The 16,419-nt window shown below is 41.0% G+C and overlaps 1 protein-coding gene across 7 annotated transcripts in view; it reads left to right on the forward strand.

Moving 5' to 3' along the window:
• Positions 1 to 16,419, forward strand: part of MTUS1 (microtubule associated scaffold protein 1) — a 122,198-nt gene that overhangs the window by 99,153 nt on the left and 6,626 nt on the right. For all 7 annotated transcript variants that reach the window (XM_021694109.1, XM_021694110.1, XM_021694111.1 and 4 more), the window contains 4 exons: positions 12,031 to 12,245; positions 12,961 to 13,066; positions 14,142 to 14,215; positions 14,368 to 14,463. In XM_021694109.1, coding sequence (XP_021549784.1) covers positions 12,031 to 12,245; positions 12,961 to 13,066; positions 14,142 to 14,215; positions 14,368 to 14,463 — 491 coding nt within the window. The remainder of the gene's footprint in view (positions 1 to 12,030; positions 12,246 to 12,960; positions 13,067 to 14,141; positions 14,216 to 14,367; positions 14,464 to 16,419) is intronic.

The raw sequence follows: 16,419 nt of genomic DNA on the forward strand, positions 1-16,419 counted from the left end.
AAAATAACATGCATGTTTTTAAGAATGAATAATAATAAAGTAAGGTGAACTATACTTCTCTTGGAAACATTTTACAATTATGTCTGACAATGCCAGTTAGATCATTTTGAAAGTGTTGGCCCTTGAAATAGATGACAATTCAATTTTAATGGTCTGTATCCACAGCAAGCATTTGGCCTCTAAGATGGGGAAATAAGCATATCATTCTGATTTTTTTTTTAAGAGTTGTGTTGGATCAAAACCAGTATAATAGAGAACCATAATTATGATCTTCAGGGGTTCCTACTGTTTTTTGTTAATGTTAATCACTAGAATCACATTTTTATCTAAATGAAGAAAAGGTATTTTTATTTCAAGGTTTCTAGCCATCAGAATTAAGAGCTAATTTACACTTTTTAGGGCTATTTTTATTTTTTTTTTAATCCTTCTGAGACTTAAATATCTGCTCAAGTGAACTAGATTTCAAAACCTTGAAATGCCTTTATTAGCAGGCATTCCTATAAACTTAATATTGTTTGCACTGAGCTGTTCGGACAATGCACATCTTTTTTATACATTTGTCCTAATTGTTTCTATTTAACGACACAAATGGAATTTGAACCCTTAATTCACTAAGACTAGTTGATTGTTTTTCTGTGTGCATAAAAATTATGAGCTGGGTATGACAGTAACATCTGTTGAGTGCCAAGTCTTTCCCGACAGCAATATTCAACTCTAAGTCTGCTGGTTAGTATTTTATTAAAAGACAGGAAAGGGAAGGGAGGGAGAGAGGAAGGAAGGAAGGAAAAGCAACTGAGGCTTAAAAGTGAAGTAACCTTCCTAAGGTCAAACAGCTAGAGAGCAAAGTGCCTGGGTAAGGACCTAGGATCGGTAAGTCCAAACTCCTGTTCATGGTAACAGGGAAGGCATGATGAAAATATTTGAAAGGTCACACAATTATGTGATATAAACACTCCTTTGCATTGGTAACAACTTTTGGAATCTTTTTATTCGATTCTGGAGTTCAAGAAGTGCTATCAGATTAAAATAGGACTTGTTGTTATCAGTTAGGGAAAAGGGACTTGGCTCTGCCAGAAGCAATTTATAAATTGTCTAATCAACACTTAACTGGTGTCTGTGAACTTGAGGCTCCCGTGCACTTTGTGGAATGTTAATTCTTTCATTAGTTTTGTCTACAGTTATGATTTAACAGCCTATGTATTCAAAGTAATTTTAAAACTCTTTACAGTTAAGTCACTTTGGAGTTGCAGAATTCCAGAAATGGTTTTTGAAGTGGGCTTTCATGAAAAAACTGCTAATATAATGAAAACCAACTGTATACCAAAAGAGAATTCTTTCTCTCGCTGAGTTGATCAAAGATGGTTTTGATACCACCTCAGACTTAGCCCGTTTGTCCCCACCCATGGCCATCCATCGCAAATTCAGCCTTTGGCTGGCTGTGTCCTTAAGTAAAAGGTCACGTTCTGTCACCTGTATGGATACACGGTGTTACCAAGAGTATCTGTTTTGAAAGCCTGTGGAGTCTTCTTCCTTGTTCTGTTCCTTGTTCTAATCTGTCCTTGTCCAGTTTTGATAGGTTCAGTTTTGAATAATGTCATTTGTTCAGAACGCTGGTTCTCAGACTTTCCTGTGTAATAAAATAGACCAGGTTAGAATGCTGATTCACAGTGCTGACTCAGGTGGTTTGGGAACGGAGCCCAGCAACGCACTTCTGATGACCTTGCAGGGTGATCATCCTGTAGGTGCTCCGTGGACACCGGACTAGTTGTCCAGAATGTTGTTTCTTTTATTTAAAGTATATACGAATGAAGTAAGCACAGTAAGAGAGTACACAGTAATGCCAAAAAGCACCAACTGAATTGAGCCCGGTCTTGTACATCGGCTTCCAAATGAGCATTAAATTTATTGTTTTGATTTCACTGTGATTTCTTTAAAGCCCTAATTGATTTTTCTCAGGCCTGAAGCTTAGAACATTATATCAGTTACTCAGCCAGGCTTGCATCTCTGATCCACTTTCATGCCTAAATATTTTCATTGGTCCATGGAATGTTGCTGTTTTGATTATGAGAGCATCTGTTTTGCAGCATGTCGTTGGCCAGTAAGTTGAAAAACAGCAAAGCCTTTTCAGACTTGTATTGGCAGGGAGACCCAGAGGCTCCGTGGAGGCCCAACTGGCACCTCTGTACCCAGATTGGCTGGCTGAGCCAGATCATCTTCCCCCATTCAAGTAAGATTCTGTCAGGAGAAATTGGGGGGACGGGGCGGCGGGGGGAGATCTTTTTTTTTTTTTTTTTAACCTGCCTTATCTTATCTTGCAGTCTTTCTAGCTTCCACAAGAGAACAAAGCCTTAATACTCTCAGACATCCATTGCATGTATGGATTAAATTCTCTCTTACGCATCTCAAGTTGAGAAAATAGCCATGAGGATCAGGTTCTGGGCTCTGTGCTGTGGAATCTGCATTGAAAATCTTGAGCAGATTGGCGTCCTGGACCCAATTCTGCCCCTTCAGTTCCCTTGCCAGTAAAAGGAGATTTAAGATAATCTCTTCTATTAACTCAAAACACTATTATGTGAAATCATAGGTGGGAGAGCACTTTGTAAAGCATGAACTGATATTTTACAAGGATACTGGTATGAGTTATGGGAGAATTGAGAGGGCAGGCATTTTGTAAAAGCAAATTCCTAATAAGTTATGATTAGTGAGAGGTTTTTGAAATCAGTTCATGTTGCTTCACAGAATTCCAAGAGCAATCAGAGAGCCATCTGTAGCTCATTTTGAAATTTAGAAGACTGTTGTCTGCCGCATGACTGCCAAATTTCTCGGTCACATGAAAAAGTAGTACCTTTCGGAAAGAAAAACTGGAGCTCTTATGAGTCGATGATCATTCCACAGACAGTTTGCGAAGACTTGGCTCTGCCACATCCTACCAAACATGAAGGTTAGCAGAGCACGTGGTGTTTGTTGCTGCCTTGCTCACCAGGAAACTGATAGGCAGGAAGTTGGAAATTCCCATCGTTGGATAGTCTAGGTCCCTACGCTTTGGTTTGTAGGCTACTGGCCTCTCTACCGCATAGCGATTCACTTCTTAAAAAATGGCATCTTGATAACTTTATTCATGTATATCACCTTCTCCCATTTTAAATAGATGAGACCCTGATTTAAGAGAGTTACCTACATAGTCATTCACCCTGGGAGTGTGTCACAGCCGGATATCCCTCGGTCGAGTAAGAATAATATTATGAAGTAATTATGCTGCTATGGTAGAAGATCGTGTTCCCGTTCTTGGTTCTGTGGCTGGGGTATAGGAGAAGTAAGATAAAATACATATCTGTTTCCCCTTTACTTTTATACACAGTTGGGAGCATTTATACATGCATTTCTGCACTTTGTTTTTCCACTTAACAGTTCTTAAAGTTCAATACATATAGAACTTTATCAGTCTTTTTAAATAGCTGTTAAATTGTCCTATTTTTTGGAAAGCATTCCATTGTTTCTGTACACCACAATTAATTTAACCAGTTCCTTCCTAGTGGACATTAGGTTGTTTCTGATGTTTTGCTGTTATGGAAATGCTCCAGTGAAAAACCTCAAACGTTCTTCGTTTTATATATGTGGGACTTTACCTGTATAAATTCTTACTAGTGGAATTGCTGGGTCAGTGGACTATGCAGAGAAAACGTGACAAGCCAAAATTGAGGGACAGTCTAAAAATACCTGACTCCAAAACTGTCACAATTATGGGGGGTGTAGGGGGAAGACCCACTCGCAGACCAGAGAGGACTCAGGAAATATGACAACTAAATGCAGTGCGGTATCTTGGATGGGATCCTAGAACAGAAATAAGGGACAAAGTTGGGAGTTGAGTTCATAATACTGTACCAGTGTTGGTTTCTTAGTTTCGGCAATGTTAATGTTAGGGGAAAAGGGGTGAGAGATATCTGGAAACTATTCTCTCTTTACAGCTTCTCTGAAGATCGAAAATTAATCTAAAAGTTTTTTCTTAAAAAAGCATTAGTGGAGGGCGCCTGGGTGGCTCAGTTGGTTAAGCGACTGCCTTCGGCTCAGGTCATGATCCTGGAGTCCCTGGATCGAGTCCCGCATTGGGCTCCCTGCTCGGCAGGGAGTCTGCTTCTCCCTCTGACCCTCCCCCCTCTCATGTGCTTGCTCTCTCTCATTCTCTCTCTCTCAAATAAATAAATAAAATCTTTATAAAAAAAAAAAGCATTCGTGGAAAAACTGGTAAAACCCAAATGAAGTCTACAATACACTTACTAGTATTGTTCCAGTGTTAAAACCTTAATTGTGACAAATGTCTCATGATTATGTAAAATGCTGACATTTGGGGCAGCTATGTGGAGAGTGTATATGAACTCTGTGTAGTATCTTTGTGCGTTTTCTATAAATCTAAAATTACCCCACAATTAAAATTTTTTTAAAAGCAAGTATACTTCCCTGAGAAGTATCTGCTTTCTTTTCCTTTTCAAATTTTTATTTAAATTCTAGTTAGTTAACACATAGTGTAATATTGGCTTCAAGAGTAGAATTTAGTGATTCATCACTTGCATACAACACCCAGTGCTCATCCCAACAAGTGCCCTCCTAATCCCCATCCCCCATCTAGCCCATCCCCCACCCACCTCCCCCCATCAACCCTCAGTTTGTTCTCTATAGCTAAGAGTGTCTTATGGTTTGCCTCTCGCTCTTTTTTTACCCCCCTTCCCCTACATTCATCGGTTTTGTTTCTTAAATTCCACGTATGAGTGAAATCATATGGTATTTGTCTTTCTCTGGCTGACTTATTTCGCTTAGCATAATACCCTCTAGTTCCATCCACATCGTTGCAGATGGAAAGATTTCATTTTTTTGATAGTTGAGTAACATTCCTCTGTGTGTGTGTGTGTGTGTGTGTGTGTATGTACACACCACTTCTTTTATCCATTCATCAGTCAATGGATATTTGGGGTCTTTCCATAATTTGGCTATTGTTGATAATGCTGCTATAAACATCAGGGTGCATGTACCCCTTCTAATCTCCATCTCTGTATCCTTTGGGTAAATACTTAGTAGTGCAATTGCTGGGTTTAGGGTAGCTCTATTTTTAACTTTTAGAGGAACCTCCATACTGTTTTCCAGAGTGGCTGCACCAGTTTGCATTCCCACCAACAGTGCAAGAGGCTTCCCCTTTCTCCTCAACCTCACCGACATCTGTTGTTTCCTGTGTTGTTAATTTTAGCCATTCTGACAGGTTATGAGGTGGTATCTCATCATCGTTTTGATTTGTATTTCCCTGATGATGAGTGATGTTGAGCATCTTTTCATGTGTCTGTTAGCCATCTGGATGTCTTCTTAGGAAAAATGTATTCATGTCTTCTGCCCATTTCTAAACTGGATTCTTTGTTTTTTTGGGTGTTGAGTTTTAGAAGTTCTTTATAGATTTTGGATACTAACCCTTTATCAGATATATCATTTGCAAATATTTTCTCTCATTCTGTAGGCTGTCTTTTAGTTTTGTTGGTTGTTTCCTTTGCTGTGCAGAAGCTTTTTATCTTGATGAAGTCCCAATAGTTCATTTTGCTTTTGTTTCTCTTGCCTCCAGCGACATATCTAGTAAGAAGTCTCTATGGCCAAGGTCAAAGAGGTTGCTCCCTGTATTCTTTAGGATTTTGATGGTTTCCTAGCTCACATTTAGGTCTTTCATCCATTTTGAATTTATTTTTGTACATGGTATAAGAAAGTGGTCCAGCTGAGAGAAAGGAGTGAAGGTGTCCAGCACTAAAAGCAGGTGTCTGACTTCCCAGGTGTCCAGAAAGAGAGAGGGACCCAAAGCAGGCAAAAAACACTGGACACGGGCATCTCGTCTCCCTCATAGCTGGTGCAGAGAATGGGAATGCTGCTTGAGGAAGAGTTGGCACCCACAGGACGCCTACCAGAAGCACCTAGAGAAAGTGTGTCTGTACAGTTGGGGAATGAAGTCCTCTTATTTTCCTATTTATCTTTCCTTTCTGTCACAATCTCTCATGTGGCATCATGAAAATTTGTATGATTTCCATGTGACCTTACCCCCTCCTTTTTTCCTTGTTTAGATTTTATGTCCTATTTAGATAAAATCATCTAAAGGTTGGGAATGTTCTGTTGCACCCAGTGTTAAGAGCAAACAGGAGGGCGCCTGGGTGGCTCAGTTGGTTAGACGACTGCCTTCGGCTCAGGTCATGATCCTGGAGTCCCGGGATCGAGTCCCACGTCGGGCTCCCTGCTCAGCAGGGAGTCTGCCTCTCTCTCTGACCCTCCCCCCTCTCATGCTCTCTATCTCATTCTCTCTCTCAAATAAATAAATAAAATCTTTAAAAAAAAAAAAAAAAAGAGCAAACAGGAGTAGGAAGTGAAGATTGGAGGTGGGCGGGTACTATAGTGCCTTGTCGTATGTGTGTGTGTATATATTTATCTTTGAATACTCGACAAGCAAGGCTGCTTTTTAACTGTCACATCTGGTCCTGGAACCCCAAGCATGTCTTTGAAGACTCTTCAAACACATCTGAACTGGTGGACTTTTGCAAGGCCAGGAATAATAGTAACAGCAACATTTATTGCTTACTGACTCTGGTCAGGCAGTGGGTCAGGTGCTTCTCATGCATTATTTTATTTAATCCTACAGGGAAGGCGCTAAGATTCTCTCCATTTAAAAAAAAAAAAAAAAAAGGAAATGAAGGCTTAGAAAGCTTAAGTAATTTGCTCAGATCACATGACCGGTAAATGCTGTGACTGAGAGTTGAACCTAATTAATCAAGCTCTGTTCTATTAAGTCATTTATTTATGTTCCTGAGGATTAAAATATTTTGGGTTGTCTCATAAGGAAGCATGCTACCCAGATACGAAAGTGAAGAAAGCTCTGTATCATTTCAAAAGAATGTTACAACTGTAGGGCCATGGTTGTGTGATGTTTTTCTCTGTAAACAGTACATTTACCGATCTCCAAAGGGAAATGGGTCTCTATGAGATGGAGAGAATACAAATCTATCCTCCTCCTCTTAGAAAAGGCCACCAGGACTAATTAGGTAATGGCTGTGCTTCTGCTCCTCGGGGATAAGGGGCTAACGGACCCATGATGAATCCAGTTCTGTTTTTCAGAGGTTATAATTGACTGTGACAGTGGGCCTTTTCTAGAGGTCATCCAAATAATTATATGAAAAGGGAAAATGTCGAGCATCTCACCACTTTTTCTGAAATATTTTTTCCTTGCTCAGTTATGTATGCTTAAACTATGTTGTTCCTGTTCTGTCGTTGGCATGGTTTGTCCCAGGGTGAAAATGTCAACTTCTATTCTGTCTCACGGCCTTGTGCTCTAGGGCTGATCTTGTAAATGAGTTGGTTTCTTTCTTTCCTAATTCTGAAAACTCTATTTCTCTTTCTAAGGTGGACTGCTGGGGACAGCTTTTGCAGTTTACCAGTGTGTGTACAAAAGTTACAGTTCCTTAGCTCTTCTCTAGGCAGTGGTCTGTTGGCACCCTTCGTCACAGACAGGCTTTCAGTAATCGCCCCACAGAACAGATTACTTTGGACAAAAAGATTACTTTGTACTCTGTGGATTTTGCATTTGTGCCATAACACCTTGAAAACCCTATCACCTAATACTGTGAAACTCCTTGCTTGCTTACGCAAAATCCTGCAAGATCTCCTATTTTGTTTTGGCTTTTGTTGGCTGCCTGATGAATTGCCTGAAAGTGAGTGGAATTCTGGAAAGTAAGCAAGGAAGAGACAAGGCTGAGCACAAGGAGTACGAGCGAGCGGGGTGGCATTAGAAATCACTCCTTAAACTGTCATAAGCACAAGGGATAGTCCGTGACTAAAGCCACGGGGTCACATCCATCACCCCCCACCCCCAACAGTGTGTGTCTGGCAGAGAGGAGCACTCAGAACCCTTGAGGCGATGTTTACATGGACGTCCTTTAAAAAAGCACTTCAAGAGTCTTTATGCCAAATAAAAGTGTCCCTTCAGGAGCCCAGGCCAGTTAATTCGAAATAAAGCTGTTTGTGTGAGGGATGATTTCAGCCCAGCTGTTGTCCACACAGCACACCAGGCCCGGAACAGAGCAAAGGTCTGCGCACAGCTGCGGGCTGATGTCACTGCCTGGGGTTGGGCCTGCGCTTTGGACTGTTGTACTAACAGCGAGCGAGCCGTATATCCTCCCTCCTGGGTCTGACCCATCATCTTTCCCTTCCCTCGCCTCTGCCTTCCCTTCACCTCGCTCACTGGCCAACAGAACTTAAATACTTTTAAGCTTTGTTTTCTTTTCTTTTGTTTTTTCTTTTTTTTTTAAGATTTTAAGATATTAAGATTTTTTTTTTAAGATTTTGTTTTAAGATTTAAGATATTTGAGAGCGAGACTGAGCACGAGCAGGGGAGGGGGAGGGGCAGAGGGAGAAGTAGGCTCCCTGCCGAGCGGGGAGCGCAATGATGTGAGGGGGGCTCAGTGCAAGGGGGGCCTCCATCCCAGGACCCTGAGATCATGACCTGAGCTGAAGGCAGACGCTTAACGGACTGAGCCACCCAGGCGCCTTTTTTTTTTTTTTTTTTTTAAACAGGAAACGCCCTGTCCAGTGGCTAATGTAAGAGGATTTCCATCTATTCTATTTGATTTTGAAGTCTGATGCACCATAGATATACATTGAAACGGACGGTTGTTTCGTTACAAACGTGTTAAAATTCGGCAGGTGTAGCATACTTTTAACTTCATGTAGAAGATCTTCTAGCTTTTGGTTCACTTAGACATTTCTGTCTCTGATAGGAGCATTCAGATGGGCTGGGATCATACTATTTTTTTTTTTTTTTTTTTTGGATATTTGAAATTCCAATGGAATTAAGTGAAAAGGCTGTATGAAACCAAAATTGCCCTAACTAGAAAGTTGTTTGATTGTATTTATTTATTTGAGAGAGAGCGCTTGCATGCAAGCACTCACTGTGGGGGGGGGGGGGGGGGGGGGGGGGGGGGGGAAGGGGGCCCCCCCCCGGGCGGGTTGTGGGGGGGGGCCCCCGGCCCCAAAAAAGGGCCCGGGCCCAAGGCAGACGCTTAACTGACTGAGCTACCCAGGCATCCCTAACATTTGCCTACTTGAATCTTTTTTTTTTTTTTTGCGCCTTTGGTAAATAATTAGTACAATAAAAAGGAAAAGTAAAAAGTGTTGCATGACCATCAGCATGGTCATTATCTTTCACTAAATTCTTTTAAAGAAAAGAAATTAACTTCTAAAATTTAGTCCCACAGGACTGAATTTGATGATCTCTATAATCTGGCCTCCATCTACCTTTTTAGGTCTATCTCCCATTGTTCTGCCTTGTGAATGTTTGAGTTCCAGGGCACACTGTGCGGTCTCCCACCATTGGCTTGTGGTAGAATAGTTGTCACTCTCAGTATCAGAATGGCATTTTCGTATGGCTCAATTTTAAAAAACTGCCGACCAGATCAAAACCACAGTGAGATGCCATTTCACACCCACTAGGCTGGCTTAGAAAAAAAGAAAATTAGTTTTGGTGAAAATGTGGAGAAATTGGAACCGTTGTGCACTGCTGCTGGGAAGGTAAAATGGTGTAGGCATTATGCAACACAGTACGGTGGTTCCTCAGATAATAACAGAATTACCATTAGATCCAGCAGTTCCATTTCCAGGTATATACTCAAAAAGAACTGAAAGCAGGGACTTGAACAGATGTTTGTGCACCCATGTTTATAACAGTAGCATTCACAGTAGCCAAGAGGTAGGAGGCAACCGAAGTGTCCTTTGACAGATGAATCGATAAACAAAATGTCCATTGACAGATGAATCAGTAACAAAATGTGGTCTATACATACAATTGAATATTATCCAGTTTTACAAGGAAGGGAGTTCTCCCACCCACTACAACATGTATGAACCTTGAAGACCTGATGCTGAGTGAAATAAGCCAGGCACAAAAGGACAAATTCAGTATGGTTCCATTTATAGGAGGTACTTAGAAGAGTCAGATTCACAGAGAAAAGGTAGCAGTGGTGATTGCCAGGGGAGGAGGAGGGAAGAGGGATTGAGGAGTTACTGTTTAATTAATAGGGGAGTTTGAGTTTTGGGGGAGAAAAAGTTCTGGAGCTAGATGGCAGTAATGTTTGCACAACAGTGTGAATGTGCTTAATGCCACAGAACCGTATGCTTGAAAATGATGTAAAATGGTAAATTTTATGTTGTATATATTTTGCCACAATTTAAAAAAAAAAGTTTGTCTTAATCTGCTGACTGAACCTTCCATACCATACTCGCTGGATGTCAACTACTTTGAGTGCCATTTATTGGACCCTTAGGTACTGCCCTGTGTTGTTCTCCTGAAAAGTATAGGTCTTGTCTTCTCACTTAGACAGTGAGCCTCCCAAGGAGAGGCTCCATGTTGTTTCTCACCAGCTTCTGGCCCAAAAGACAGCTGGGTGGGGTGGGAGAAGCCCAGGCTTTGGATGCAGATCGTCAGAATCCAGACTGCTTACCACAGTCCAGTCTTCTGCCACTTACTTAGCTATGTGCTTATAGGCAAATGATTTACCCTCTGTTGGTTTCCTTGTTCATTTAGTAATAAGGTTCTCACAGGACTTCTGGAAGGGTTGGATACTGTGTAGGGAGCCCCCATTCTTTACCAGTCACTGACTAATAGGTTGTTTTTTTTTTTTTATGTTCCTTTCCCCTTTAATAAATATTTGTGGATTTATTTGAATTTTAATGGTTCTCTTTAGCAGACACTATTCTTGTCATTATTCAATATAGTCCATTTTGCCTCTGAAAGAATCCCAATAGGGGACATGTGACTAATATTTCTACTACCACATGGCATATTCCCAAGAAAACAAGTCTACCTCATTGTTGGAAATTCATCCCAGGAACCAGCCAATCTCACATTACTTAAGTAGAATGATCATTAAGCCAAACTCTCCTTTTCTTTGCCCTAAAACTCTTATTCCTTCTACAACTGCAGAAATATATATTCCTTACCAAAAGAGAGGTAAGGATTCACGACTGACTTACCAGTACTCATTTTATATTAGTCCATGGGCACTTGAGGATATTGAGAACATGCATCCTCCTGACAGAGTATCACTCATTTCACCTGTTTTGAATGTCAGTGAAGGAAGGCTGGAAAAGGCAAAAGTCAAGCTTCCTGAGAAATTATAGAGATCTTCCAGGATATATTATAGTGTGGGTGGGTATGCATTTATGTGCAAGTTCTGCGATGTATTATTAATCATTATGTGTTTTCAGTAGTGGTGGTGAAGAGTAAGATGCTCCGATTTTAAATTATGCCTTTCAGATCACTTTGCCTTTAAAAATAATCACCTTTTGATATATTGTAGCTTTTAAAATGTTTTTTTTTTCCTAAAGTTGGTATGCTCTGGTTGTGTTCAACATATTCTAATAACTTTGTTTTTATTACTGTATTTTTGAAATTAGCTCAAATTAAGACGAAGCTTAAAATCCATTTATTTCTTCTTTCTGATCTTCCCTGTTCCCTCTGTGTCTTAGCTTCTCCCTACTGGCTGGCCATCCTTAGAGACGCCTCGGCCAATCAGAGCCTCCTCTCCTTATGGCCCCTGCACTGATTGGTCAACACACAAAAGGGTGATCCTCCCTTGGAAACCTGGTTTTTCTCAAGTACTTCTGTTACTTCTTGCTAGGTGGTTGTGTGGGGGGGGGTTTGTTTTTTGTTTTTCGTTTTTTTTGTTTTATTTTGGTTGTTTTTTTGTTTTTTTTTGTTTGGTTGGTTTGGTTTTGTTTGTTGTTTTCTGTTTTTTTGTTTTTTTTGGTTTGGGAGGTTTTATTTTGCTGCCAGCGACCATTTCCTCTTGTTCCTATTTATTGTTCACTTTTATACCATTACATTTGAAAATCTGGTCAAGAGAGAACGAAGTACTCTGAGAGTACTGTGTTAATATTTCCAGAATCATCACAGCTATGCGTGAATGTGATGAATTTAGGAATTTCGCAGATGAAATATCTTTTCCCTTTTTTATCTCTTTTCAGTCACTGCTTCATCTACCTGTGAGAAATTAGAAAAAGCCAGGAATGAGTTGCAAATAGCTTATGAAGGATTTGTCCAGAAGCTAAACCAGCAGCACCAGACTGATCTATCAGAGCTAGAGAATCGGCTTAAAGAATTTTACACCGGGGAGTGTGAAAAGTTCCAGAATATTTACATTGAAGAAGCAGAGAAGTATAAAACTCAGTTGCAAGAGCAGGTCTGTGCTTTGGAGCCTGAGCATGTTCTTGGTCATGGCTATTTATTTAAATTCTCATTGTTTAATGAGGAACTTCCTTTGAACTTCTCTTTATTTAAATAGGTGAAAAGGGATTTTTCAATTAATTTTTTTCTACGATCAAGTAAGAGTGAAAAAAGGGAGAAAAAAAAGAAAAGTTAAGGGAAAAAAAAAAAAACTTTATCGTACTACCTGGAAGTAATCCCTTTGTGAGCATTTTGATGTTACACTGCTAAATGATTGGTTTGCATTTCTTCTTTTTTAAAATGACAATAATCCATATTTTTCATGTAATAGTATATCATAAGCTTATCTTTAATTTTCTTGCTTCCTTTTAAAATCAGTTCTCCATTTAGTAAGTATTTGTTGAGTGCCTACTGTATGCCTGGCATGAGCTAGGGACTGAGGATATAAAGACCAATATGATAGGCGTGGATTGTACGTGGTCCTGTCACTGTGAAACATAGCCTCATTCCTTATGATGGGCCCTTGGCATCAGTGAACCGTGGAGAACCTGTGTGTTGGTGTTCCTGAGGGGGAACAGAGTGGAGAATTGGGAGGGGCAGATCCAGCTTGGCCTGTTCTTTCCATGTGTGGGGCAGCCTTTAACGTGAATGCATGCTTATGTGTCAAGTCTCCTAATACTGTTGCTTATTACTCAAGACTTTTAATTTTTTGTTCTTTTTTCTTCTTCTAGTTTGACAACTTAAATGCTGCCCATGAAACCTCTAAGTTGGAAATCGAAGCCAGCCACTCAGAGAAAATCGAATTGCTAAAAAAGACCTATGAAACCTCCCTTTCAGGCAAGAATGCTTTTTTTTTTTTTTTTTAATAGAATCAGATCTAATGGAACAGCGTGGTATGTTTTAAAACGGAAATGATTTGTAACTTTCCCTTCCAGAGAATACCCTGTGGTATTCAGTTTGGAGTGGTTTTGCTTTCTTTTTGCATCGTTCATTGTTAGCAGATGCCCTTTTCCCCTTAGGATGCAAACAGTAATTTGTCACAAATGCCAGCCATTTCAGAAATAGGATGAACTTTTAAAGAACATAAAGGCCTTTTTGGTGGTAGTAGTTCTTTACCACTTAAAGTCCTGGGAAGTTAAAAGTGTTAGTTGGTATCCTGGCCACAGTAAAGGATCGGTGCTCAGCAACACTTGCTCACCAACACTCTTGCACTACAACGATGTCGTGAAATGGAGATGGCCCTGGTTGGAGTCAAGAAAGAATATTTTTAGAATTATTTTATCATGATTGGAAAGGCTGAAGTAGAAGGAAAAGAAGGAACCATTTCTTTAAGAACGCAAAGGATAGCAGAAGTTGTTATGCTAAGCTCCGTGCACCCCAGAGAGAAGCGTGTGGACGTGGGCTGAGAACGGGCAGGCTCACCTTTGGCAAAGGCCTTTTCTCATCAGAAAAAGAGAGTTGTCGTGTGAAGTCAGAGACGACAACATCGAAAAGTGACTGACCCAGGGTTGATATTTAGTAAACATTGCCCTTCTTCCTTCCTGCTAGGATTGGGTTTAATTTTAGACTTCTGTTTGGTTCATGAAGAGCAAATGGAAAAGCACACGGGAACACCAGAGCACGGGGGTGAAGGCCAGTGTTGGAGGCGCTCTCCCCTGAGGAGGATGCTCTGTTTCCGCTGGCCTCTGGGGGCCTCTCTGCTCTCCATCATGAAATGGAAATATCTGCCCTACTCCCCTCATAGGGCTAATTTGAGAACAGACGCTTAATTCTTATAAAAGCATCTTACAAATATAAAGTAACGTAGTCCTCCTGCTTCATAGTCAACTCTTAGATCTACGTGCTTTAACAACCGTAGAATACAGTGATCTCATAGGATGTCATTGCCTCCAAAAAAATCCCTTCTTTGCAGAAATCAAGAAAAGCCATGAAATGGAAAAGAAGTCACTTGAGGATATGCTTCAAGAGAAGCAGGAATCGCTGGAGGTGGGTCAATCTCACTTACCCCCACCTCCTCCCCGCCCCAGATATCCGCATTCCTGAGGTTTGTGTGGTTTGGGTAATGTTTCTGTGTACATTTGCTATGTTTCTGGTGTCTGCTTGCTAACTTGTGCTCCACATTTCATTGTTTGTTTTAGAAACAAATCGATGATCTGAAGAGTGAAAATGATGCTTTAAATGAAAAGTTGAAATCAGAAGAACAAAAGAGAATATCAAGAGAGAAAGCAAATTTAGTAAGTTGTGCATGCTTCTCCATCACTGCGGAGTTCTCTTCTGCTCAGCTGCCCGTGAGGGTCAATGATACGGGTTTGGACTCCTTCCATATGTTGCAGAGTGATTTTTAAACTGGCTTCTTTGTTTACTGGTAGCTTTTTAGAAATCCTAAGAACTGACATACAGATGAAGCTCCGTACATTGCGAGTGGTCTAAGCTGATAACTACGGGCAGATAAGAAAACTGTCAATGAGGGTCAGGGTTTCACGTGAAGACTACAGTTTTGTTTTGTTTTTTAAACTAACTGGTATATTGAGATATAATTGACATACCATGACATTCACCCTTTGTTAAATGTGCAGTTCAGTGGTTCACATATTGTGCATTGGTCACCATTATCTACTTCCAGAACATTTTGTCACCCCAAAAAGAAACCCTGTACCCATTCCTCCCTGAACCCCCCAAACCCCCCAGCCCTAGGGAATCACCAGTCCACTTTCTGTCTCCGTGGATTTGCTGATTCTGGACATTTCGTATAATTGGAATCATGTTCTCTTGGCCTTTTGTATCTGGCTGATTTCACTCAGCTTATGTTCTCAAAGTTGATGCATATTGTAATATGTGTAGGCGCCTCATTCCTATTTATGTCTGAATAGTATGTCATACGGGCAATCCTCACTTTGGAAAAGTACAAATTTATCTCGTAGGCTCAACTTTCTCTTGCAACTTGTATCCTTATTCACCTGGCCCCCACCTTACTTTTGAGAAGAAATTTCTGTTTGTCTTCAGTACCACCATTTTCCTTCCACATATTTGTGCATGGGACTGCAGAAGCAAAGTTCTTTTGCTGCTTAAAATCTACCAGCTCGAAAAGTACATGTGCTTGGGTCTCTCAGTGAACTCTTTTGAGGATGTCTTTGGACACCCTCTAGACATTTGAATACAATTAGTTGAGATGAGGTCATAGCCAATGTTCAAAGCTATTTATTCTGGAAGGTTCTTAGACAAAGCAACGATTTCAAAAAAAATCTAGACTTACATGCAGGGTATAAACCTTACAAGTGGTTCTAGGAACAGATTTTAAAGAGCTTCCTGGAACTGCAGCAGCTTTTGAAAACTAACAGAAACAGATTGAGGAAAGCAGGGCTACCTGAGGCCTGACCCCCTGGGGGAGTGTACCTGATGCTGTGGGAGGGCGCATTTGAGGAAGGCCCAGGCAGGCAGAGAAGTCGGCAGAGGTGCGATGGGAACAGGGCTGTGAATGCTCAAAGCTTAAAAATGGACAGAGTAAATGATACTGTCTCCTTTTTTTTTTTAATTTTTTTAAAAGATTTTATTTATTCATTTGAGACACAGAGATACAGATACAGAGAGAGAGCATGAGCAGGGAGAGAGGCAGAGGGAGAGGGAGAAGCAGGCTCCTCGCTGAGCCAGGAGCCCGATGTGGGGCTCTATCCCGGGAGCCTGGGATCATGACCTGAGCTGAAGGCAGATGCTTAACCGACTGAGCCACTCAGGCACCCCGATACTGTCTCCTTTTAACAAAATGAGATATGGTTTTCTTTTTTTCCCCTAAAGATAACAGATCCTGTGTCAAAGGGTGAGAGTATTGGAGGCCTTTGAAATTTGGAGAAGAGCCCTGGATTCGCAGGCTTGGGTGTTATGCCTGCCCCGGCCCTTTCCCTCTCTGGCATGTTCCCTGAGCCAGTGCCCTGCATTGTGGAACTCACTCTCTCCTGTGGAGTGAGGGCTTTGAATAAGTAGTCCTGAGAACCCATTCCCTGCTCTTCCCTAAGGCTTGGTCCCGAGCATTAACCACTGCCCAGGAGTATAGTTTGGGTGATCTACTCCCGCTGACGCTTGTCTGAGAAAGTCCCTCATTAAATCTGATCAGTGGATTTATACGTTTTGGATGGTTCACTTGGATTTCCAGAAAAAAAGGAAAGAGTCCAGATTCCACTCTGGGGGTGTGCTCT

Source organism: Neomonachus schauinslandi, chromosome 2 (genome assembly GCF_002201575.2).
Source record: "Neomonachus schauinslandi chromosome 2, ASM220157v2, whole genome shotgun sequence".
In the NCBI taxonomy this organism is placed as follows: Eukaryota; Metazoa; Chordata; class Mammalia; order Carnivora; family Phocidae; genus Neomonachus; species Neomonachus schauinslandi.